The 25,163-nt window shown below is 44.8% G+C and overlaps 1 protein-coding gene across 3 annotated transcripts in view; it reads right to left on the bottom strand.

Annotated features, from left to right (window-relative positions):
- Positions 1-25,163, bottom strand: part of LACTB (lactamase beta) — a 115,664-nt gene that overhangs the window by 40,260 nt on the left and 50,241 nt on the right. For 2 of the 3 annotated variants that reach the window (XR_013215695.1, XM_077264187.1), the window contains exon 3: positions 13,352-13,542. Coding sequence is in view for 2 of the 3 variants with exons in the window: in XM_077264187.1 (XP_077120302.1) it covers positions 13,352-13,542 (191 nt within the window). In the remaining variant the exon portion in view is untranslated. Of the gene's footprint in view, positions 1-13,351; positions 13,571-25,163 lie in introns of all 3 variants that reach the window. The other variant, XM_077264188.1, reaches the window with a different exon arrangement.

Below are 25,163 nucleotides of genomic sequence, written 5' to 3'. Positions count from 1 at the left end.
GGACTATGATGGGGTGGGGGAGAGGACAATGATGGGGTGGTGGAGAGGACAATGATGGGGTTGGGGGAGGAGGCAAGTTCCTGGATGTAAATATTATTCTGTATATGCACTGAACTGAAGGAGACTTGCATTGATAATGTCATCTGTAAAATCCCTTAGGCCAAATTCAGGTGATATGTCTGTGTAATGCCAGATTCTTTATTGAACGACACACGGACACGTAGGGTTTTATAGGTCCATTAACACATCTTTGAAAATCACGGATCCGAGAATGAGATCCGTGAGGGTCAGAGAATGTCCTGTTCTCATTCGATTTTCAGGATCAGATTAGAACATCCTAAATGGGTCTGTAAAAGTGAGCAGCATTACAGGAATGTAGCCTTATTATGTATAGCACAGCTCCTTAGTATATAGTGTACTCACTTATTATGTATAGCACAGTCTCTTAGCATAGTGTCCTCACTTATTACCGTATTTTTTGTACTATAATACGCACCAGACCATAAGACGCACCCCAAATTTTCAGAAGGAAAATCGAAAAAAAAATAATGTGTCAAATGGGGGTCCGTCTTACAGTCCGAATTCAACTTACCAGGGAAGGGATCGGCACAGGTGGAGAAGTGGTCACAGGGGTAGTGTGGTGGTCAAGGCTGGTGTGGTGGCATCCGGAAAATCCCATCCCAAGCTGGCGCGGTGGTGGCGGCGGCTCTGTGCTGTGGCAGGGGTGGTGGGGCAGGGGCTGTGCTGGGTCAGGGGCTCTGCGCTGGGGCTTTCTGCTGGGGCAGAGGCTCGTTCCGAGATCTCGTCTCCCGAGATCTGAATCTGAGCGTGCGCCACCCCCGGCCCGGAGGCCATCTTCCCGGAGGCCATGTTCCTGGAGGCCACCGCAACATTGCAGCAACAGCTGTGCTGGGGCCTTCAGGATTTGACGAAATGCCGGCGGAGTCCCCCACGGAGCAGAGAGCCGCTACCACTGCCATGGAGCACAGCCCGCCACCACCACACCACAGAGCCCCGCTGCACCGCCACAGCCGCAGGATTTGTAAGTATATTGCGACCATAAGATACACCCCCATTTTCCCAAAACATTTTGGGGAAAAAAGTGTGTCTTATGGTCCGAAAAATACGGTATGTATAGTGCCGTCCTTAGTTACATACAGGTAGTTTCCTCTTTTATTATATTGCATCCTCTGCTGTTATGTACAGTGCTATCCCATTTTAACATAGTATTAGGTCTTGTTATATATAGCACCATTTATTATATAGTCCTCTCTTGTTAGATGTAAAATGACTGCTGGTGAAGCAGCCGGTGACCAGAAGACCAGTCGATCAGCTCCTCCATTAGAAAATAAACTTTCCCATGCTTCATCAGCCGTCATTGCATTATACATCTAACAGGAGAGGACAGTATATAATAAAGACAGGGCTCTAAATAATCCGATATGCAAGGGACAGTGCTGTACATAAGAGAGGGCACTGTGTAATAGGGGACGGCAATATACATGACAAAAGGAGACTATGTAAGAGATATATATATATATATATATATATATATATATATATATATATATATATATATATACACACACATATATATATATACATATATATATATGTGTTTTCATTCACATATTCCATATAGCCTACCAGGGAGCTCAGTGGCATCACCGCTGAGCTTAATGATTCAGTGATCATGTGAATGACATGGGGCACGTTGCTAACCCCAGGTGTGGTGGGTGCACTGGAGTATTATATCTATCTATCTTTCTATCTATATATATATATCTACACTGTGTTCCAAATTATTATGCAAATTGGATTTAAGTGTCATAAAGATTTAATTGTTTTGTTTTTCAAATAAACTTGTGGATGGTATTGTGTCTCAGGGCTCAATGGATCACTGAAATCAATCTTAAACACATGTGATAATTGGTTTTCCAGGTGATTCTAATGAAAGGAAAACTACTTAAAAATGATGTTCCACATTATTAAGCAGGTCACAGTTTTCAAGTAACATGGGAAAGAAAAAGGATCTCTCTGCTGCTGAAAAGCATCAAATAGTGCAATGCCTTGGTGAAGGGATGAAAACATTAGAAATTTTCCAAAAACATAAGCGTGATCATCGTACTGTTAAGAGATTTGTGGCTGTATCTGAGCACAAATGTGTTTGTGCTGATAAAGGCATAATGAGGAAGATTTCTGCCAGGCAAGTTCATCGGATTAAGAGAGCAGCTGCTAAAAAGCCATTACAAAGCAGCAAACAGATATTTGAAGCTGCTGGTGCCTCTGGAGTCCCTCGAACCTCAAGGTGTAGGCTCCTTCAAAGGCTTGCTGTGGTGCATAAACCTACTATTCGGCCACCCTTAAACAGTGTTTAAAAGCAGAAATGGTTGTATTGGGCCCACACATACATGAAGACTAATTTCCAAACAGTCTTGTTTACTGATAAGTGTTGAGCAACCCTGGATGGTCCAGATGGATGGAGAAGTGGATGGTTGGTGAATGGCCACCATGTCCCAACAAGGCTGCAACGTCAGCGAAGAGGTGTAGGAGTCATGTTTTGGGCCAGAATCATGGGAAACAGCTGGTAAGGCCCTTTAAGGTTCCTGAAGGTGTGAAAATGACCTCTGCAAAGTATATAGAGTTTCTGACTGACAACTTTCTTCTATGGTCTAAAAAGCAGAAACGTGCCTTCAGGAGCAAAATCATCTGCATGCTGACAATGCCCCATCTCATGCTGCAAAGAATACCTCTGAGTCATTGGCTGCTATGGGCACAAAAGGAGATAAACTCATGGTGTGGCCACCATCTTCCCCTGACCTCAACCCTATAGAGAACCTTTGGAGGATCATCAAGCAAAAGATCTATGAGGGTGGGAGGCAGTTCACATCCAAACAGCAGCTCTGGGAGGCTATTCCAACTTCATGCAAAGAAATACAAGCAGAAACTCTCCAAAAACTCACAAGTTCAATGGATGCAAGAATTGTGAAGGTGACATCAAAGAAGGGTCCTATGTTAACATGTAACTTGGCCTGTTGGGATGTTTTGGCGTTAAATAGCTTTTTTGTTCAGTGAATGTGACCTCCTAATGCTGCAAATTCCACAAATGAGCATTTTCAGTTCTTTAAAACATATCAAATGTATAAAAATTCTACTGTGCATAATAATTTGGAACAGTGCATTTTGAGTTTTTATTCATTTTGGAGATTATACTGCTATCATTGGGAGGTTTCTTCAATAAAATTCGATGTATAATCTAACGGGTGATGACTTTTATTAGACTGACTGTCATTTGCACCCACCATTTAGGAAAATCTGATAAAAATGTAATTTGCATAATAATTTGGAACATATATATATATATATATATATATATATATATATATATATATATATATACATATACATATACATATACACACACACATATACACAGTATCTACCAAAAGTTTGGACACACCTTCTCATTTAAAGATTTATCTGCCTTTTCATGACTATGAAAATTGTACTTTCACACTGAAGGCATCAAAACTATGAATTCACACATGTGGAATTATATACTTAACAAAAAAGTGTGAAACAGCTGAAATTATGTCTTATATTCTAGGTTCTTCAAAGTAGCCACCTTTTGCTTTGATGACTGCTTTGCACACTCTTGGCATTCTCTTGATGAGCTTCAAGAGGTAGTCACCAGGAATGGTCTTCCAACAATCTTGAAGGAGTTCCCAGAGATGCTTAGCACTTGTTGGCCCTTTTGCCTTCACTCTGCGGTCCAGCTCACCCCAAACCATCTCAATTGGGTTCAGGTCTGGTGACTGTGAAGGCCAGGTCATCTGGCGTAGCACACTATCACTCTCCTTCTTGGTCAAATAGCCCTTACACAGCCTGGAGGTGTGTTTGGGGTCATCGTCCTGTTGAAAAATAAATAAAATAAATGATGGTCCATCTAAACGCAAACCGCACGGAATAGCATGCCGCTGCAAGATGCTGTGGTAGCCATGCTGGTTCAGTATGCCTTCAATTTTGAATAAATCCCCAACAGTGTCACCAGCAAAGCACCCCCACACCATCACACCTCCTCCTCCATGCTTCATAGTGGGAACCAGGCATGTAGAGTCCATCTGTTCACCTTTTCTGCGTCGCACAAAGACACGGTGGTTGGAACCAAAGATCTCAAATTTGGACTCATCAGACCAAAGCACAGATTTCCACTGGTCTAATGTTCATTCCTTGTGGACTTTAGCCCAAACAAGTCTCTTCTGCTTGTTGCCTGTCCTTAGCAGTGGTTTCCTAGCAGCTATTTTACCATGAAGGCCTGCTGCACAAAGTCTCCTCTTAAGTTGTTGTAGAGAGGTGTCTGCTGCTAGAACTCTGTGTGGCATTGACCTGGTCTCTAATCTGAGCTGCTGTTAACCTGCGATTTCTGAGGCAGGTGACTCGGATAAACTTATCCTCAGAAGCAGAGGTGACTCTTGGTCTTCCTTTCCTGGGGCGGTCCTCATGTGAGCCAGTTTCTTTGTAGCGCTTGATGGTTTTTGCCACTGCACTTGGGGACACTTTCAAAGTTTTCCCAATTTTTCGGACTGACTGACCTTCATTTCTTAAAGTAATGATTGCCACTCGTTTTTCTTTACTTAGAATTTGTATTATGGCAAGAAAAAAGCAGCTAACAGTCTATTCAGTAGGACTATCAGCTGCGTATCCACCAGACTTCTGCACAACACAACTGATGGTCCCAACCCCATTTATAAGGCAAGAAATCCCACTTATTAAACCTGACAGGGCACACCTGTGAAGTGAAAACCATCCCCGGTGACAACTTCTTGAAGCTCATCAAGAGAATGCCGAGAGTGTGCAAAGCAGTCATCAAAGCAAAAGGTGGCTACTTTGAAGAACCTAGAATATAAGAAATATTTTCAGTTGTTTCACACTTTTTTGTTAAGCATATAATTCCACATGTTAATTCATAGTTTTGATGCCTTCAGTGTGAATGTACAATTTTCATAGTCATGAAAACACAGAAAAATCTTTAAATGAGAAGGTGTATCCAAACTTTTGGTCTGTACTGTATATATAGCACAGGGGCCTCAAGCGGTCAGTTTCCGCCCTCGTTTCACATGTCCAGTGATCATCCATTATTTGTACAGACATAACTTTTATTGTCTAGCTATAAAAAAGAATTATTTCAACTGGATCAGTTTTTTAAACATTGAACAAGTCTATGGAAAATGGATCCGTTAAGTTGCCATCCATTTTCTTCCATTTTAAACGGATCCTTTTCAAATGAAAGACAAACTCGAAGACCAATTAACAGATCTGTTTTCCATAGACTTCAATGTTAAAAAAAAAGGAATCCAGTTGAAATAAGCTTTTTAAGCCTGAAAAGAAAATTGTCTCAACAACTTTGCTGTAAACGGATTGCTAATAGATCTGTTCTAATGCATGATTACTGGATATGTGAACATAGCCTTAGAAATCACTAAATTAACCATACAAGAACAGCAGTCAGACTGCCCAGCGTGCTGTCTGCTCTACAGGGAATCCGTCAGCAGGATCTCACATCCAAAATTATTTATATGCACATGGAGCGCTTTTAAAGTCCAGCCTGAACACGGCCAGTTCCTTTCTCCGTTACTGAGAAATCAGTGTTTGAATTTATATGTAAATGAGGCTAAAGAGCCATTTTAGATGTGAAGCCTATATCACTCCAGCTCTATTCCCCGCCCAGAGGCAGCTCCTCCTGCCTGATTGTCAGCCTCTATGCTGTAGGACTTCAGCTGGCCATGTAAAGGCATTGCTGGACTTATATATGAAAGCGCAACATGCACATATAGTTTTGGAACTGAAATCTTGCAGATAAATTCCCTTTAAGTCAGATGGGAAGACAGAATTACAATGGTACTTAATGGTAAATAATTATTATAAACTTGATGAAGGAATACAATTTTACTGAAAATACCAAAGTGGATGTTATTCACCCAGCTCAGGCACCCCAGACATATTTCTTCGTGAAGAGGACTGCATTTATAGCATAATAGCGGCCGCCATTTTGTACAGTAAAGTACTTTTAGCCCAGGTTCAATACGTATACAATGTGTGCAGAATTATTAGGCAAGTTGCATTTTGATCACATGATACTTTTTATACATGTTGTCCTACTCCAAGCTGTTCAGGCTTGAGAGCCAACTACCAATTAAGTAAATCAGGAGATGTGCATCTCTGTAATGAGGAGGGTGTTGTCTAATGACATCAAAACCCTATATAAGGTGTGCTTAATTATTAGGCAACTTCCTTTCCTTTGGCAAAAAGGGTCAGAAGAGAGATTTGACGGGCTCTGAAAAGTCCAAAATTGTGAGATGTCTTGCAGAGGGATGCAGCAGTCTTGAAATTGCCAAACTTTTGAAGCGTGATCACTGAACAATCAAGCGTTTCATGGCAAAAACCAACAGGGTCGCAAGAAGCGTGTTGGGCAAAAAAGACGCAAAATAACTGCCCATGAATTGAGGAAAATCAAGCGTGAAGCTGCCAAGATGCCATTTGCCACCAGTTTTGCCATATTTCAGAGCTGCAAAGTTACTGGAGTAACAAAAAGCACAAGGTGTGTGATACTCAGGGACATGGCCAAGGTAAGGAAGGCTGAAAAACAACCACCTTTGAACAAGAAACATGAGATAAAATGTCAAGACTGGGCCAAGAAATTTCTTAAGACTGACTTTTCAAAGGTTTTATGGACTGATGAAATGAGAGTGACTCTTGATGGGCCAGAGGCTGGATCAGTAAAGGGCAGAGAGCTCCACTCCGACTCAGATGCCAGCAAGGTGGAGGTGGGGTACTGGTATGGGCTGGTATCATCAAAGATGAACTTGTGGGACGTTTTTGGGTTGAGGATGGAGTGAAGATCAACTCCCAGACCTACTGCCAGTTTCTGGAAGACAACTTCTTCAGGCAGTGGTACAGGAAGAAGTCGGTATCGTTCAAGAAAAACATGATTTTCATGCAGGACAAAGCTCCATCACATGCCTCCAACTACTCCACAGCGTGGCTGGCCAGTAAAGGTCTCAAAGAAGAAAAAATAATGACATGGCCCCCTTGTTCACCTGATCTGAACCCCATAGAGAACCTGTGGTCCCTCATAAAATGTGAGATCTACAGGGAGGGAAAACAGTACACCTCTCGGAACAGTGTCTGGGAAGCTGTGGTGGCTGCTGAACGCAATGTTGATCGTAAACAGATCAAGCAACTGACAGAATCTATGGATGGAAGGCTGTTAGTGTCATCATAAAGAAAGGTGGCTATATTGGTCACTAATTTTTTGGGGTTTTGTTTTTGCATGTCAGAAATGTTTATTTCTAAATTTTGTGCAGTTATATTGGTTTACCTGGTGAAAATAAACAAGTGAGATGGGAATATATTTGGTTTTATTAAGTTGCCTAATAATTCTGCACAGTAATAGTTACCTATTACAGATATCCTCCTAATATAGCCAAAACTAAAAAAAACCACTCCAACTTCCAAAAATATTAAGCTTTGATATTTATGAGTCTTTTGGGTTGATTGAGAATATAGTTGTTGATCAATAATAAAAATAATCCTGTAAAATACAACTTGCCTAATAATTCTGCACACAGTGTATATTGTAAAAAAAAAAAGCTATTGATCCATATTTATGAGTGCTTCTCTCAAGTGAGACATAACCAGTTATTTTCTTGATGCTCATCTGAGTAATCTTTTTTTTTTAGCGATAATATAGTTCTAGATATGTGGACCTTTTTGTTTAGTGATAATTTTTATGGTCCTTCTCAAAGGGGTGTGGCTCACAGGGTAATTATGCAGAGCAGCTTAAAGACACAACCCAGAAAATAATGTAAGCCACACCCCCTTGATAAAGACCATAAAAATTAGCACTCCATAAAAAGGGCCCATTTCTGCAACAGTATTGTGAATTTTATAAAGTATAACAATGGAATACTCGAGCACAGTGAAAATAAAAGCAAAAACTGGCCACTTATGACCCGGCCCTCATTAACTTGAGGAAGCCACTGTTATAAACAATTCAACTTCTCCAACAAAGAGGGAGAACTACCTCTCTCTAAATCATGAGCCAGAAAAGGACAACTGCAAGCCTCCTTGCAGGTATCAGTGGGCAAGAAGCCCTAACAATGAGGTCAGAATACTTTAAATGGGTATTCCCATCTCCAAGATCCTTTCCCAATATGTAGTAGGTGTAATAATGATAATATTAGCAACTACCTCGTAATAGAAATGTAGTATAGTTTTTCTGATTTGCTGTGTCTCTTTCCTCTTGTGCAGGCATCGCAGCAACTTAAGTAACCACTAGCAACTATATAACTGTCAATCAGTGGATGTAACCATGGATACCCAAGGTCCTGCAATGCCTGCACATGAGGAAAGAGACATACTGAATCAGAAAAATTATACTACATTTCTAATTGATGAACTGAAAGATGGGGCAATTACTGTATGAGCTCAGCCATACAAAAACCACAGAAGTCCGAAAGAAGAATGTACACCAGAGCTAATAAAATGCAAAAAATATAAATTTTATTGAGATACTCTAAAATAATTAATAGTTACAAGACAATAATAATAACTAGATAGTAATGACGCAAAAAGAAAGAGAGGGGCGACGACCTAGTACCACATGCAGGAAACAAGGAGGTAACAGGATTGCAACTTGCTAAATACACCTCATATATAGATAGATAGATTGTCACAAAACATTACTAATCAAGGGTGTATGAGTACATGGTAGAAAATGCATATAATTAGATGATAAAGTATAGCCAACCGGATCCTCCAATATCCACTGATGCAAATAAATATAAAAAAAAGTATAGAAAGTGCCAATAGTGCAATGGGTGAAATGAATACCATATTAAAGTGCCAATAGTGCACTAAATAAACCTAAGTAGGTACCGCATTAGCAACTGTAATAAACATATGCACTGCACTCAATCCACGTATAGTAAGGTATGATTACCAAATATATATATAGAGAGAGAGTCCCACTGCTGTGGTAATCCTCTTTAAAATATATATGTGCTGCCGAATGGCGAAGTGCAGAGTATATAATAAAGAGTTTGTGATGGTGATATCAAAAACAAAGAAGCCAAAGGTGCGAAACGCGCGTTGGGGTCTTTCATCCCACATCTAGGAGCAGGTTGGTCTAGCTTACCATAACGGTTCCCTTCTACCATTTAGTCTCTTTCCTCGTATAGTGGGTCTAAATACTGTCTGCTGTGGTCTCCAAGTTTATTACTTTGTATGTGATATCACCATCACAAACTCTTTATTATATACTCTGCACTTTGCCATTCGGCAGCGCATATATATTTTAAAGAGGATTACCACAGTAGTGGGACTCTCTCTCTATATATATATTTGGTAATCATACCTTACTATACGTGGATTGAGTGCAGTGCATATGTTTATTACAGTTGCTAATGCGGTACCTGCTTAGGTTTATTTAGTGCACTATTGGCACTTTAATATGGTATTCATTTCACCCATTGCACTATTGGCACTTTCTATACTTTTTTAATATTTATTTGCATCAGTGGATATTGAAGGATCCGGTTGGCTATACTTTATCATCTAATTATATGCATTTTCTACCATGTACTCATACACCCTTGATTAGTACTGTTTTGTGACAATCTATCTATCTATATATGAGATTTATAAGGTGTATTTAGCAAGTTGCAATCCTGTTACCTCCTTGTTTCCTGCATGTGGTACTAGGTCGTCGCCCCTCTCTTTCTTTTTGCGTCATTACTATCTAGTTATTATTATTGTCTTGTAACTATTAATTATTTTAGAGTATCTCAATAAAATTTATATTTTTTACATTTTATTAGCTCTGGTGTCCATTCTTCTTTCGGGTTCTGTCTTTTCTACATTTCTAATTGGAGGCATTTGCTAAAATTATTATTATTACACCCAGGGCCGTATTTGACCTTCATGCTGACCTAGGTACTTTTCATGGTTGCGCCCCTTACTGACGTCACACACTGAGTCTGTGCACACAATATCTATTTCAGGTATATCTACTATGTAAAACGCTTTAAAAAGCGCTAATTAAACACTAAAAAAATGAATGTCTGCACTTGCTGGGCACAGGTTCAGTCTTTTGAGCATTTTTTTAACACCTTCAGCTTTTCAAAGTCATCAAGAGATTAAAATAGGTGACCTAACCATTGCGTCAGTGAGGAGAGGCCTAGTGATATAGAGACATGCTGTCTGCTCATTCACCCCTCCTCTTTACTGAAGGTGCCCAAAGGGAAGCCAAGAGCAGACACGTAGCAGGCGTCAGAGCGAGCCTGCAGCCACACTGTGTGCACCCACACTAACACTTGGAGCGCGCTGCTGCACTCATCCAGTTTTGCTGGTTTCACACTTGCGTGTTTTTTCAAATTAGGCAAAATCCGGTTTTTCAGCCAAATCCTGATCCTTTCGGAATCCAGTTTTTGTCCATTCACTTTAATGGTGTCAGGTAGAATCCAGTTACTTCAGGTTGTTCCCTGACACCATTAAAGTGAATAGACAAAAAACTGGATCCTGAAAGGATCATGATTTGGCTGAAAAACCTGATTTTGCCTGACTTGAAAAAAACACAAGTGTGAAACCAGCCTCAGTGAGTAAGCGCAGACTTGCAAGCTGATTTTAGATAGCACTTGCAGCGCCCCAGAGTCCTGGTCTTTGCAGTACTGTGGCTCCGCCACTAAGGGGAGCTATGGTACGTCTGATGGCACTGAAGGAGTTCATCTGACCAGGTATCACAGACACCAATACATTTCACAGCCGGGCCACCAGGGGGAGCTAAGGGTTCTATTCATTAGGCCACTCCTCACATACTGGTAAAACTGGGGGTCAGGCAGGAAGTTAGAACAGAAAGCCGACTGGGTTGGAACCAGGCAACACCTTGTGGCAGAGGGTGTTGCAGGAGAAGATTCGGTAGGGCCCCTGTCAGGGGTGGGATCCTGACAGAGGCCTGGCAACTTGAGCGAACGTAACGGGACCGTGCCTGCTCAGCATAGCGGCGGTGCCCAAGGAGGGATTGGAAGCGAGATAGATTGTGCTGAGTGAGAAACGAGATCAAAGCAACAAGGAGAATACCAGTAGGAGTCGTGCTGTGAGACCGAGGCAACATCCTACTGAGGCGCACAACCGGCGGCCGGAACGCCGAGGAAGTATTACTATATTCAGCTTCAGGCAATACTTCAAACCTACGGCAGGACAGTCAGTCTAAGGCGGGCTGTCTCACCTAAATCACCTATGCAGTCTTGGGGGGCAACCTGTGGAGAGGGGCGACTCTAGGGTCCCGGAAGAGCTCCGAGCCTACCCGTCATACGGGTGCCGTCCTAACCGTAACATCAGGGAGGGACGGAGGATTAGCAGAACATCATCTAATCGAGTTGTGAGGGAACTTAAGAAACAGACACAACAGTTGTGGGGACTTTCCGTAAGCACAGCAGGGAAGGACCGCAACACCTAGCGCTAGAAGGAAGGCACAGATTTCCACCTGTTAAGAGAACTCTGGAGGTGCCATTGGACCGGCCGGACTTGCGCATCCTGGTTATCCGGATTCCGGACTGAGGACCCAGAGATCTTCAGTAAAGAGGTAAAGAGACTGCAACCTGGTGTCCTCGTTATTTACTGCACCGCACCACCACCACCACCATCCACATCTATCATTCACTGTACGCCCCTCAGCAGGGTCACGGACCGGGCCTAGCCACCGTGACAACCCCAGAGCAGAGCCTCAGAGGCCCGGTACCGGGTACCCCTCGGCCCTGCGGCAGTGGGGGCGCTACACACTCACTTTTACTAATGGAGCGTTGACAATAAAGACAAGCTTTAGTATACAAATACGAGAGTGCTGCGAAACACCCTCATTTGCATATTACATAAAGTAGATTTAACTTTATAGCGCCAATAAAAACTATTCTATAGGAATATGCCCCCTAATCCCCATTCTAAAGTGTCAGCCTCCCCCAAATCCCCAGCCTGCATAGCACCAGCCTCCCCTGTCACCAGTATATAGCAGCAGCGTCCCCTGTTCACCAGCATACAGCAGCAACAGCCTCCCCTGTTCACCAGTATACAGCGCAGCCTCCTGTCACCAGCCTCCCCTTTTCACAGTATACAGCACAGCCTTCCCTGTTCACCAGTACACAGCACAGCCTCCTCTGTTCACCAGTATACAGCACAGTCTCCCCTGTTCAACAGGATACAGCACAGCCTCCCCTGTTCACCAGGATACAGCACAGCCTCTCCTGTCATCAGCCTCTCCTGTTCACCAGTATACAGCACAGCTTCCCCTGTCAGCAGTCTCCCCTGTTCACTAGTATACAGCATAGCCTCCCGTCAGCAATCTCCCCTGTTCACCAGTATACAGCACAGCCTCCCCTGTCACCAGTATACAGCACAGCCTCCCGTCACCAGCCTCACCAGTATATAGCACAGCCTCCCGTCACCAGCCTCCTCTCACCAGTACACAGCAGCAACCTCCCATCACCAGCCTCCTCTCACCAGTATACAGCAGCAGCCACGTCTGTCACAAGCCTCCTCTCACCAGTATACAGCACAGCCTCCCCTTTCACCAGCCTCCTCTCACCAGTATACAGCAGCCTCCCGTTACCAGCCTCCTCTCACCAGTATACAGCAGCCTCCCCTGTCACCAGCCTCCCCCATCTTCAGCTCTATGAGCGCTCACCTGCTCCTGTGTCCTCCCATGTCATCTTCTTCCTCCTCTGCTGTGATGTCTGCAGTGAGAGATGATCTCATCCTCCTCACATGCACAGACGCTGCAGCACCTCGGATGCAGGGACCTCTCTGACCCCGGAAGTTGCTGCGCCACTACTCCCTAGGTTAGTCAGCTCCCTGCATCTAGGTGAATATGGAGGTGCGCCCCCCCTCCCCCTCCGAAAAGACAACAGATTTCCTGGATTGTCCAACGGAGAGGAGGAGAGGTTAAAAAATTAAAACTAAATTTTCTTCCCTGTCTTGGTGCCTCCCCCTGCAGCCCGGCGCCCTAGGCACGTGCTCTCCAGTGCCTATTGGCAAATACGGCCCTGATTACACCTACTGCATATTGGGACAGGATCTTGGAGATGGGAAAACCCCTTTAATGTTAATCTAAGCAAATACTATAACTGGACTGTGGAAGGAGAGCAGCCTCTTTGTGTACAAAGATTAAAAACATGGGGACATTTTTTGGCACCGTAACACAAGCCTTTTGGCAAATTATCACTGAAGTAATTACCACCACATTGCTCTGTTTCTAATTTTCTAAACTGTAAAAGAATACTCATATTGGCACCGTCCACACCTTTTCACCTTCAAACTCCTTTTCTGGAAACTCCGGTACATACTTCTGCACTGGTGCATCTAGATCTAGGCGTCCCTCCTGCCACAATTTGGCCAGTGCTGCCATAGTAAAGGATTTGCTAATACTGGCCACACGCATGACACTGTCTGGTGAACATGGAATCCGGTTCTCCACATCAGCAAACCCAAGTCCTATAGAAAAGAAGCACAACATTCAAGACTGCTTAAGTTATTTTATGGATTTAGCACATAATTTGAATGCCATTCCTGTAAAATCTTAAAGCGATCTTAAAGAAGTTGTCCACTACAATAATTTTTTTTTTTCATAAATCTTGCTATTATGTGCCACTGAAAACATCCACTGTGTGTATTTTAGCAATATTACCTTGTATCATGCTGTAGCAGCACATCTTCAGTGCTGGATCCAGCTCTCATGGGGTTAATCGACAACTTCCTTTCTCCTGAGTTATTGTGCTCTAATACTACAAGTTCCATGATGCATTGCACTGGCCACTAAGCCCGAACCTACCACACCCTCTCCAAAACACACCCAAACCCCTCCCTCCTCTCTCTTCAAAAAGATTTGTGATGTCATTTCTGTCCAACCTCCTCTTTTACATTTGTCCAACCCACACTCCATTACACACAGATAGATAGATAGATACATAGATAGATACAGTATGTATCTATACATAGATAGATACAGTATGTATCTATATATCTATTTCCATAGATATGTCCATATCCATGTTTCTAAACCCCTTCACCCCTGGAGCTTTTTTGTTTTCGTTTATTGCTCCCCTCCTTTCCAGAGCCATAATTTTCCATCAATATGGCCATGTGAGGGCTTATCTTTTGCGGGACAAGTTCTACTTTTGAACGACATCATTGGTTTTACCATGTCGTGTAACAGAAAATGTGAAAAAAATTAAAAGTGCGATGAAATTGCAAAAAAAGTGCAATCCCACACTTGTTTTTTGCTTGGCTTTTTTGCTAGGTTCACTAAATGCTAAGGCTGTGTGCACACGATGCGGATTTGATTGCAGATCTGCAGGGTTTTTTGCTGCACAGAATTGCATCAAATCCGCAGTGTAGTGCACAACCAATGTAAGTCTATGGGAGCCGCAGACTTGTTGTGCACATGCTGCGGAAAAAGCCGCACCGAAACGCAGCTTTTTTTTTTCCGCAGCATGTCACTTCTTTTGTGCCGAACTGCAGCGTTTCTGCACCCTTAGACTTTCATTGAGTCGGGCACATCCAAAGCAAAACTGCAGATGTAAAAAAGATCTGTTTTGCTGCGGATGTGGGTCCGAGAAACGCTGCAGTTCGGGAGGAGGGAAGTGTGTGTGCGGTGACTGTGTGCGTGTATGTGTGTGCGGGCAGGGTCTGCGGGCTGTTCGGATGTGTGCGGGACTGTTCGGGTGTGTGCGGGCAGGGTCTGCGGGCTGTCCGGATGTGTGGGGCGCTGTGTGGGACTGTTCAGGTGTGTGCGGCGCTGTGCGGGACTGTTCAGGTGTGTGCGGGGTCTGCGGGCTGTGCGGGTGTGTGCGGGACTGTTCAGATGTGTGCGGCGCTGTGCGGGACTGTTTGGGTGTGTGCGGGGCTGTGCCTGGCTGTTTGGGTGTGTGCGGGGCTGTGCGGGTGTGTGCCTGGCTGTTCGGGTGTTTGCGGCGCTGTGCGGGGCTGTTCGGGTATGTGCGGGGCTGTGCAGGGGGTCTTTTGGGGTGTGTGTGCAGGCATCATCTGATGGGACTAGAAGTACGAAGCATCCAATCTGCAGCTAATTCGAATGTAATCCGGACAGTGGACACGCACCCTACACTATCCATACATCTATCAATAGATATATCTATCCAGATATATCTATAGATAGATATATGAATAGATAGATGTATGCATCTATAGATCTATCTATTTGTAGAACTGTCTATCCATTTCATCTATCATCTATAAGTCTATCTGTGTGTAATTGAGTGTGGGTTGGACAAATGTAAAAGAGGAGGTTGGACAATATAATAACATCACAAATCTTTTTTTTTGTTCAATCATACACCTTTATTTAGCTTTCAAAAACGCATACAAAAACTGCGCAAAAAAATAAAAAAATGCATCAAAACCGTGCAAAAACTGCACCAAAAACTGCACCAAAAGCGTATCAAAACTGCATCAAAACCGCAGCAAAAACTGCATCAAAACCGCAGTAAAAAACGCATCAAAACTGCACCAAAAACGGCATCAAAACCGCACCAAAAACTGCATCAAAAACGCATGAAATCCGCACCAAGAACTGCTTTAAAACCGCACCAAAAACTGCATCAAACCCGCACCAAAAGCTGCATCAAAACTGCACCAAAAACCGCACCAAATACTGCATCAAAACTGCACCAAAAACTGCATCAAAACTTCACCAAAAACTGCATAAAAAAAACATCAAAAACCTGAATCAAAACCACGCAAAAAACGCACCAAATACTGCAGCAAAAACTGAATCAAAACCGCACAAAAAATGCACCAAAAACCGCACCAAGAACTGCATCAAAACCGCACAAAAAACCCGTATCAAAACCGTGAAAAAAATGCATCAAAAAGGCAGCTGTGTTTTCTGCAAGGAGATGCAGATTTTGTGCACACAGCATAAAACTGACCTACCATTATGATTCTCCAGGTGATTATGAGTTCATAGACACCAAACACGTCTAGGTTACTTTTTATCTAAGTGGAGAAAAAAAAATTCCAAACTTTGCTAAAAAAAAATAAATTAATTGTGCCATTTTCCAATACGCGTAGCGTCTATATTTTCTGAGATTATCGGGTTGGGTGAGGGCTAATTTTTTGCGTGCCGAGCTGACGTTTTTAATGATACCACTTTTGTGCAGATACGTTCTTTTGATCGCCCGTTATTGCATTTTAATGCAATGTCGCTGCGACCAAAAAAACATAATTTTGCCTTTTGATTTCTTTTTCTCGCTACGTCGTTTAGCGATCATGTACATTTTTTTTGTTGTATTGAAAACAGCTGACGTGTTGCGGCTTTGAAGTGGGCTCACCGCCGAAGCCCACCTCAAAGTGGGGGATACTGCCAGCTGACGTACCGTATATACTCGAGTATAAGCTGAGATTTTCAGCCCACTTTTTTGGGCTGAAAGTGACCCTCTCGGCTTATACTCGAGTCAGTGTCGGTGTGGGGTCGGCGGGTGAGGGGCAGCGGCGGCTGTGACATACTCACCTGTTCCTGGCGCTGTCCCTGCATCTCCGATGGTCTCCGGGCAGCTCTCCCTGTGTTCAGCGGTCACGTGGTACCGCTCATTAAAGTCATGAATATGCACGCATATTCATGACTGTAATGTGCGGTACGTGACCGCTGATGCCGCAGGCTCCCAGAGACCATCTGACAGTGAGACGCTGCCAGGGACCGCGCCAGAAGCAGGTAAGTATATCAGGGGAGGGGGAGCATTGCGCGATAGTCACCTGTCCCCTGTTCCATCGCTGTGCGCTGCTCTTTCTTCCGTCCTCTGGCTGTGACTGTTCAGGTCAGAGGGCGCGATGACGCGATTAGTGTGCGCACCGCCCTCTGCCTGAACAGTCAGTGCAGAGGATGGAAGACAGAGCAGCGCGCAGCGATGGAACGTGGCAGGTGACTATCGCAAGTGCCGGGGGCCTGAGCGAAGAGAGGTGAGTATGTGATTTTTTTTTATTTTAATCGCAGCACCAGCAAATGGGGCAAATGTGTGGAGCATCTTATAGGGCATAATATGAGGAGCATCTTATGGGGCATAATATGAGGAGCATCTTATGGGGCATGATGTGTGGAGCATCTCATGTGGCCCCTAATGTGTGGAGCATCTCATGTGGCCTTTAATGTGTGGAGCATCTCATGTGGCCCCTAATGTGTGGAGCATCTCATGGGGCCCCTAATGTGTGGAGCATCTCATGGGGCCCCTAATGTGTGGAGCATCTTATGGGGCATAATATGAGGAGCATCTTATGGGGCATGATGTGTGGAGCATCTCATGGGGCCCCTAATGTGTGGAGCATCTCTTGGGGCCCCTAATGTGTGGAGCATCTCATGGGGCCCCTAATGTGTGGAGCATCTCATGGGGCCCCTAATGTGTGGAGCATCTCATGTGGCCCCTAATGTGTGGAGCATCTCATGGGGCCATAATGTGTGGAGCATCTTATGGGGCCATCAACCTTTATGCAGCATTGTATGGGGCAAATGTGTCTATGGAGCATCTTATGGGGCCATTATTAACCTTTGTGCAGGATTATATGGGGCGTATTTTGTATGGAGCATCTTATGGGGCCCTTCATGATCTGTATGGAGCATTATATGGGGCTCCTGATTCAATATGGATATTCAATAACCCGTAACCTACTGATGTCTCAATTAATTTTACTTTTATTGGTATCTATTTTTACTTTTGAAATTTACCGGTAGCTGCTGCATTTTCCACCCTAGGCTTATACTCGAGTCAATAAGTTTTCCCAGTTTTTTGTGGCAAAATTTGGGGGGTCGGCTTATACTCGGGTTGGCTTATACTCGAGTATATACGGTACTATTCCGTCAGCTGGCAGAAAGGGGTTAATGAACAATATGTTTCAGTAAAAAAAAAACGAAAAAAAAGAAACAATGGCGTGGGCTCCCACGCAATTTTCTGCGCCAGAGGGGGAAAGCCAACAGCCAGGGGCCAATATTTATGTATAAACAAGAGGAACAAGAGTAATCAGGTACAGTTAATAAATACAAATTTTATTGACAATTCAAAAGCCCAATAATCACAAATCACCACGAATAAATCAATAAAAAATGAAAGCAAATGCAGAAAAAAAGAGACAAAAAGTAAGTAAATAAAGGGGTCATTCATTGCTATTGCCCGGTTGTACAAATAGATCCATATTCATTTAAAGTGCTTGTGCAAAAGTGCATCACAGTACTGGGGTAAAATCCCCTCTCTCACAGATGAAGTTGCTGCATCCAAGACAGTTTTAAACAGAGAGGACTTACCACAGGCAGAAGGATGAAGACCCCGAATAGGGTGTTAGTCGACCCCCAAACAACCCCGACGCGCGTTTCGCGTGCTTCCCACACCACTTTATCAAGGGGAATGTCAGGATATACCAGCAAGGACCTTTTATGGTCACATGGTATGTCACCTGGTGTCGGCAGAGCCAATCATGGCGGTTTGTAGGCGGCGCATGCGCACCGCATCCCACAGGTCCTGGATGGCACGGCTCGGCGTCATGCAACACTGCGCACGTGCGGGGAGGGAAAGTATCCCCACGCGTGCGAGTGCAGCGCCCCAGAGTCCTGGTTGTTGCAGTGATGTCATTCTTCCACCAGGGGGAGTGATATTACATCTGATGGCAATAAAGGAGATCTTCCTACCAGGTATCACAAACCATACACCACACTTCACACTCCAGTCCACCAGGGGGAGCCTTGCTCCTATCTACTAGGGCACTCCTCACAGAAGGGTAAAACTGGTGGGCTGGATAGAAAGTTAGTCAGAAGCTGACTGGGCTTTGCCCAGGCAACACCTGTCAGGCAGACAGGGGGAAAGGAGGAACATCGGAGCTGCAGACAGAGGGTCCCTGACAGGGGTGGGATCCTGTCGGAGGCCTAGCAAGACAGAAAGACACGGAGCTGCGCCTGCTCCACGTGCGGCAGCATCCTAAGAAAGGACACAAAGAGAATTGTGTTGTAGAGGGTGAGACACAAAGTCATAGCACAAGGAGATAACACCGGAAGGAGTTCTGCCCTGTAATAGGCTGCCTCCTTCTGAGGCGCGTAGCCGGTGGCCGGAACATCGAGGGAGCAATAGTCTCCAAGCCTTGCTCCAGAGACCGGCAGGACAGTCAATTTCAAGTTGGCTGCCCGACCTTAATACCTAGGAGACACGGTGGCAACTTGTGGGGGTCGGGGCGTCTCTAGGGTCCCTATAAACAAGCCTCAGGCCATCAGTCATACGGGTTTGTCCTATCCACACCATCTGCGGGACAGAGAGGAAGAAATAACATCTAGAACATCTACAACAGTTGTGAGGACCTTACAGAGAAGCTCAGCAGGGAGGTACTACAACACACAGGCGCTAGAGGAAGGCTACTGATTTCCACCTGGATAAGGGAACTCTGGATTTGCCTTCAGACCGGCCGGACTCTGCCTACCCTGTGGTCTGTACCCTGGACTGTGGATGCTGAAGCCTCCAGTAAAGGTAAAGAGACTGCAACCTTGTGTCCTCGTTATTCTCTGCGCCTTACATCGTCCACCATCACCACCTACACTTCTGGGAAGCCCTGGGGACACACTTCACCTGTGGGAAGGTATACCATCTAGCTGCCATCACATCATCCCCAGCGGACCCCTAAGCAGCGTCGGTCACCCTGACCGAATACCACAGGTGGCGTCACGAACATTATCCCTTTAAAGACCTTTCCCTTTTAATACGGACGTCCCTAGGGCCATGGACCAGGTCAGCCACCGTGACATCCCCTGAACCGAAGGACCCGGAACCGAGTACCCCATTGCCCTTGCGTGGGGGCGATCCATGAGCAGAGGCAAAAAGACACGTCACAGTCCACCAGGAATCCAGAGACACGGCACGCATGCGCACAACCGCCGTTGTCTGAACCTATGACAGGATAAGGATGGCAAATAGCCTATGGTTCCATTCAATCCACGAAGAACAGCTTCAAAGGTATAATACCATAAATACACCACCACGGTACCGAATATAAGGCATAGTAATAACATAGTAACTAGATGGCATAAATTATTGTTATTAAGAGATGCCGTTTAGTCTCATATATGACTATGTGGATGTTGGTGTCATCATTGGCCCAATATGACGAATATTCGAACACAAGGTAAATCCGTCCTTCCAAGGTCCGTCAGAGAGAATCTGACCACAAAATCAGTCCCGTTGCAAGAATCATAGAAACAATCAGAGAATTAAAAACAAAGTTAAAAAGATTAAAAACAAGGGGACAGACCAATACCATATGGAGGGGGAGGGAAAGATATAAGTAAAAAGACAAAAACACGCAAAGAAAATCCCAGAGAGGCGGAAACACAGTTGGGGTGAATTCCAAACGACAAACATCTATAAAAAAGACGCAAACGACAATGACTCATTTAAGCCTCTAGGAGTCTTGGTATCCAATACAACAATCCACTTGGCTTCTACTTGTGCCAATATTTTCTTATAATCTCCCCCCCTGATCCCTAGATGAATAATATCGATCCCTCTCACTTGAAATGATGAGGGGTCACTATTATGATACTGTCTATAGTGCCGTGAGATCGTCTTAAGGAGGGAAGGATCGGTCGCTGTCTTGGCCGCACAAATGTCCCGAACATGCTCCCGTACACGTATCCTCAGCTCTCTAGATGTAAGTCGTATATAAATCTTAGAGCAGCCACATGTTGCATAATAGATCACATTCGTGCTACTGCACGATATCCTGTGTCGAATGTCAAATTGACGCTTGCCATCAGATGAGCTGAATGTGGAGCAGCGCAGGACATTTGTGCAGGCAAGACAGCGACCACATGGTATAGAGCCCAAGATTGGGCCCCTGGAGCCAAATGGATTGTTAGAAGTAGGAGTATAATGGCTGCTCACTAGAAGGTTTTTAAGGTTTTTTGATCTTCTAGCAGTCATAGAGGGGAAATCCCCAAGTGTTGTTCCCAGGCAGGGCTCGGTGCTCAAGATCGACCAGTGTTTTTTAAGAATCTGCCTCATATCCTCCCATTCGTGGTTAAATGTAGATATAAATCTTATAGGACCAGTTGTTGCTGTGTGTGGTCGAGCTCTGGAGGATTTCAACAGCTCGCCCGGTGGAGTAGCCCTTGCTCTCCGATATCCTTGTTTGATGCACCGGTTAGAGTAGCCGCATGCGGCAAACCGAGATTTTAAATCGGAGGCTTGTTTCTCAAATTTGGCATCAGATTAACAAATCCGCCTCATCCTAAGGAACTGTCTGACTGGGACGGCCCGAATCGTGGAAGAATTGTGAGCAGAAGACGCATGAATCAACGAGTTCACAGATGTCTGTTTGCGATAAACATCTGTCTGGATATGTCCAGCCTGATCCACCTCAAAACTAACATCCAGAAAGTTGACCTTTTTCACATCATAAGTGTATGTGAGGTGAATATTTAGTGAATTCTGATTCAGCACCTTAAAATCACCGAGCTGCTGCGCCGTCCCATCCCACAAGAAAAAAATATAATCTATATATATGTGCCAGCACAGCACATGGGAGGCAGCCGGTGGGCCCCCGTCGCCAAAGAGGGATCTCTCCCAGGACCCCAGGTAGAGATTGGCGTACGAGGGCGCACAGGCCGCGCCCATGGCTGTGCCACGCTTCTGCAGATAAAAGTAATCTTTGTAGACAAAAAAATTGTGGGTAAGGACATAGCGCAGCAGCTCGAGGATAAATCCACACAAGGGACCGTCGTGGTCGGAGGCCCCCAGGAAGAGGCAGACTGCATCGATGCCATGCTCATGGTCAATGCAAGTATAAAGGCTCTCCACGTCGGCGATAACCATCAGTGTATCATGATCCACAAGAATGCCGTCGACCCTAGCCAGGGCGTCTGTAGTGTCCCGTACAAATGATGGTAAAGTGTCCACTATAGGTTTCAAGTAGAAGTCAATAAATTGGCAAATTGGGTTACAAAGACCCCCAATGCCAGACACAATCGGGCGTCCCGGAGGGTCAAGGGCATTCTTGTGGATCTTAGGGAGTAGATAAAATTGTTGGAATTTTTGGAGACTTCACAGTAAGTCCATCCAGGACTTGTCTCGTGATTACATCTCCATCTAGAGCTCTAACCAAGATTTTTTGGAGATCGAGAGAGAAAGACCCTTTGATAACAGTCTTAACTGGCTATCTGTGAGCACATGTGATGATAAATTAACTACCAGAAGCCCCCCTGGGAGTCAGAAGATGCTTCTGTATTGGTCTTCACCTTAGAGGTTTGTCTAGTTGTTCGTTTGTATACAGGTGTTTTTCCCAGACGGCCACCCTTTAGGGGCCAATATTTGTAGCCTGGGAAGGGGGTAACACCCATGGCCCCTCCAAGGCTATGAATATCAGCCTGCAGCTGTCTGCGTAGCCTTTACTGGCTATTAAAATAGGGGGACCCCCCCAAAAAACATGACGTGGGGTCCCCCTATATTTTATAGCCAGAAAGGCTATGCAGACAGCTGCGGGCTGCTATTCGTAGCCTAGAGAGGGGCCATGGATATTGCCCCCCCCACGGCTACAAATACCAGTCCACAGCTGCCCCAGGAATGGCGCATCTGTGAGATGCGCCAATTCCGGCACTTAGCCCCTCTCTTCCCACTCCCGAGTAGTGGTGGGATATGGGGTAATAATGGGTTAATGTCACCTTGCTATTGTAAGGTGATATTAAGCCGGGGTAATAATGGAGAGGCATCAATATGACGCCTATACATTATTAGTCCTATAGTAGTGAAAGAGTTAAAAAATAAAAGACAGCCAGAAAAAAGTATTTTAATATTCTTAATTTAACCATACTTCAGTGCCTGCAAAAAACGTAAAATAATAAACCGTATATTCACTTTCCGTAGTCCAATTAATAGCGAGTGTCCCACGATGATCTCCCCTATAGAACAGTGACATCGGGTGATGTCACTGCTCTATAGGACCTCCAGTGACACACTGACAGGAGACAATGGCTCCTGCAGTGCATCACTGAGAGGTTACTATAGTTCACTGGTCTCACTTTATGGCATTTGCTGTGTGGGAACTTTCTCACACAGCAATGCCAAAAGTGAGACTAGGGACTATTTTCTCACAGGGGCATAGGAATACATTGTGGGGAATACATTGTGGAAGGATACCTTCCATCATTGTATTCCTGGAGCCCCTGGAGAGCGGTCGCATCAGCTGATGCTGCTGTTCTCCACGGGAGATCGTCGTGGGACACTCGTTTTAATTGAATATCTGCCGATCAGGGAGTATATTGTTTGTTTATTATTTTAATATTTTTTACAGGTGACACTGGCTTTGGGGATCAAAGTGACAAGTGATGGTGAGTATGTACTCTGTTATATGTACTGTATGTCTATATGTATGTTGTATGTATGTACTGTATGTGGCATGTTGCATGTCGTATGTTGCATGTCGCAGGTCGTCGCATGTCGCCACATGTCTCATGACGCATGCCGCATGTCATCGCATGTTGCATGTCACATGCTGCATGTCGTCGCATGTCTCATGTTGTCGCATGTTGTCACATATCGGATGTTGCATGTCTCATGCTGCAAGTCGCATGTTGTATGCCGCATATCGTCGCATGCTGCATGTCGCATGTTGCATGCCGTCGCATGTCACATGCTGCATGTCGTCGCATGTTGTCGCATGTCGCAGCATGCTGCATGTCATCGCATGTTGTCACATGTCGCATGCTGCATGTCGCATGATGTCACATGTGGCATCTTGCATGTCGTCACATGTTGCATGCTGCATGTCATATGTTGCATATCGTCACATGTTGCATGATGTCGCATGTTACATGTTGCATGTCACATGGTGTATGTTGTATGTCTGTACGTACTGTATATGTGTGTATGTGTTGTTTTTTTTACATTCAACACATTAGCCGGATGATGGGACTACTACTGTCCCATCATTGGCTAATGTCACTCACTGTCACTGTAGCAGGCAGAGCCCGATGGGACTTGTAGTCCCATCGGACGATGCCTGCACACAGAGAGACACACACAAACACACACACCAATGACCAATCCCCCCCTGCAGCAGACCCCAGCATGGCCAGCAGACCCACCGCACACACCCGCAGACCCCAGCACCGCCTGCACATCCCAGCGCCGGCACGCAGACCCCCGGCGCCGGCATGCAGACCCCCGGCGCCCGCACATCCCTGCCTAGCCCTGCCCGCCCCCAGCACAGCCCCGCCCGCCCGCCCCCAGCACAGCCCTGCAGCCCAGTCACTCTTGATGAGGGACCGCTGACTGTGAGGCTTGGTCACGCCTGCTCATGACATCACGTCAATTTCCAGAGTCTGGAAATTGACGTGTCGTCGGTGGAAATTAGCGGCGGCTGCAGCCCAGGGGTCACATGACCCAGACTCAGCCGCCAGTATAGCGCCGCTCACAGGCGAAAACGGCAACGGAAGGTATTTGCACAATTCATTAGGGGCCCCTGGGGGATACATTGGGGGGTTAATTGAAAGTAGTGGACAACCCCTTTAACTCCTCTACAGCCCTTTACTATATTCTTGCAAACTAGTTATTAATCTTCCTACACAGTTACAATAATCTATGCAGTGTGGGCAGAACGGTGGCTCAATGTTAACACAGCAGCCTTGCAATGATAGGGCCCTGGGTTCAAGTCCCACAAAGTACACCATGCATAATCATTTATAGGTTCTCCCTGTGTTTGCACGGATTTCCTTAGATGAGAAGTGATGAAAAAATGTCTGTAAAAGTGCTGTGGAATAAGTTGGTGCTATATTAGAAAGCACAATAAATAATACATTAATAAATATGCAGATATTTTTATTTTACAAGCTACGAGTGCTTTTCCCCAAAATCTACATTTATGAAGCAAATCACTATGTCATTAGGAGCTCCGCCATCATCATGTTTAATCCTTATATTCAGCAACATCTCCTAACGTCAAAATGTACAGATTCAGCGCATACATTGGGAGGAATGAGCTGGTCTATGTATTATATGGTCACCCATTTATTTGACTAGGCACCATTTAACATCACATGGTGTCCATTCTCCATGCTTTATTATACAGTAGTTTCAACT

This window comes from Ranitomeya variabilis, chromosome 5, assembly GCF_051348905.1.
Source record: "Ranitomeya variabilis isolate aRanVar5 chromosome 5, aRanVar5.hap1, whole genome shotgun sequence".
NCBI classification, from domain to species: domain Eukaryota; kingdom Metazoa; phylum Chordata; class Amphibia; order Anura; family Dendrobatidae; genus Ranitomeya; species Ranitomeya variabilis.
Note: the sequence above shows the minus strand (reverse complement) of the source record. Positions and strands in the feature narration are given on the sequence as shown.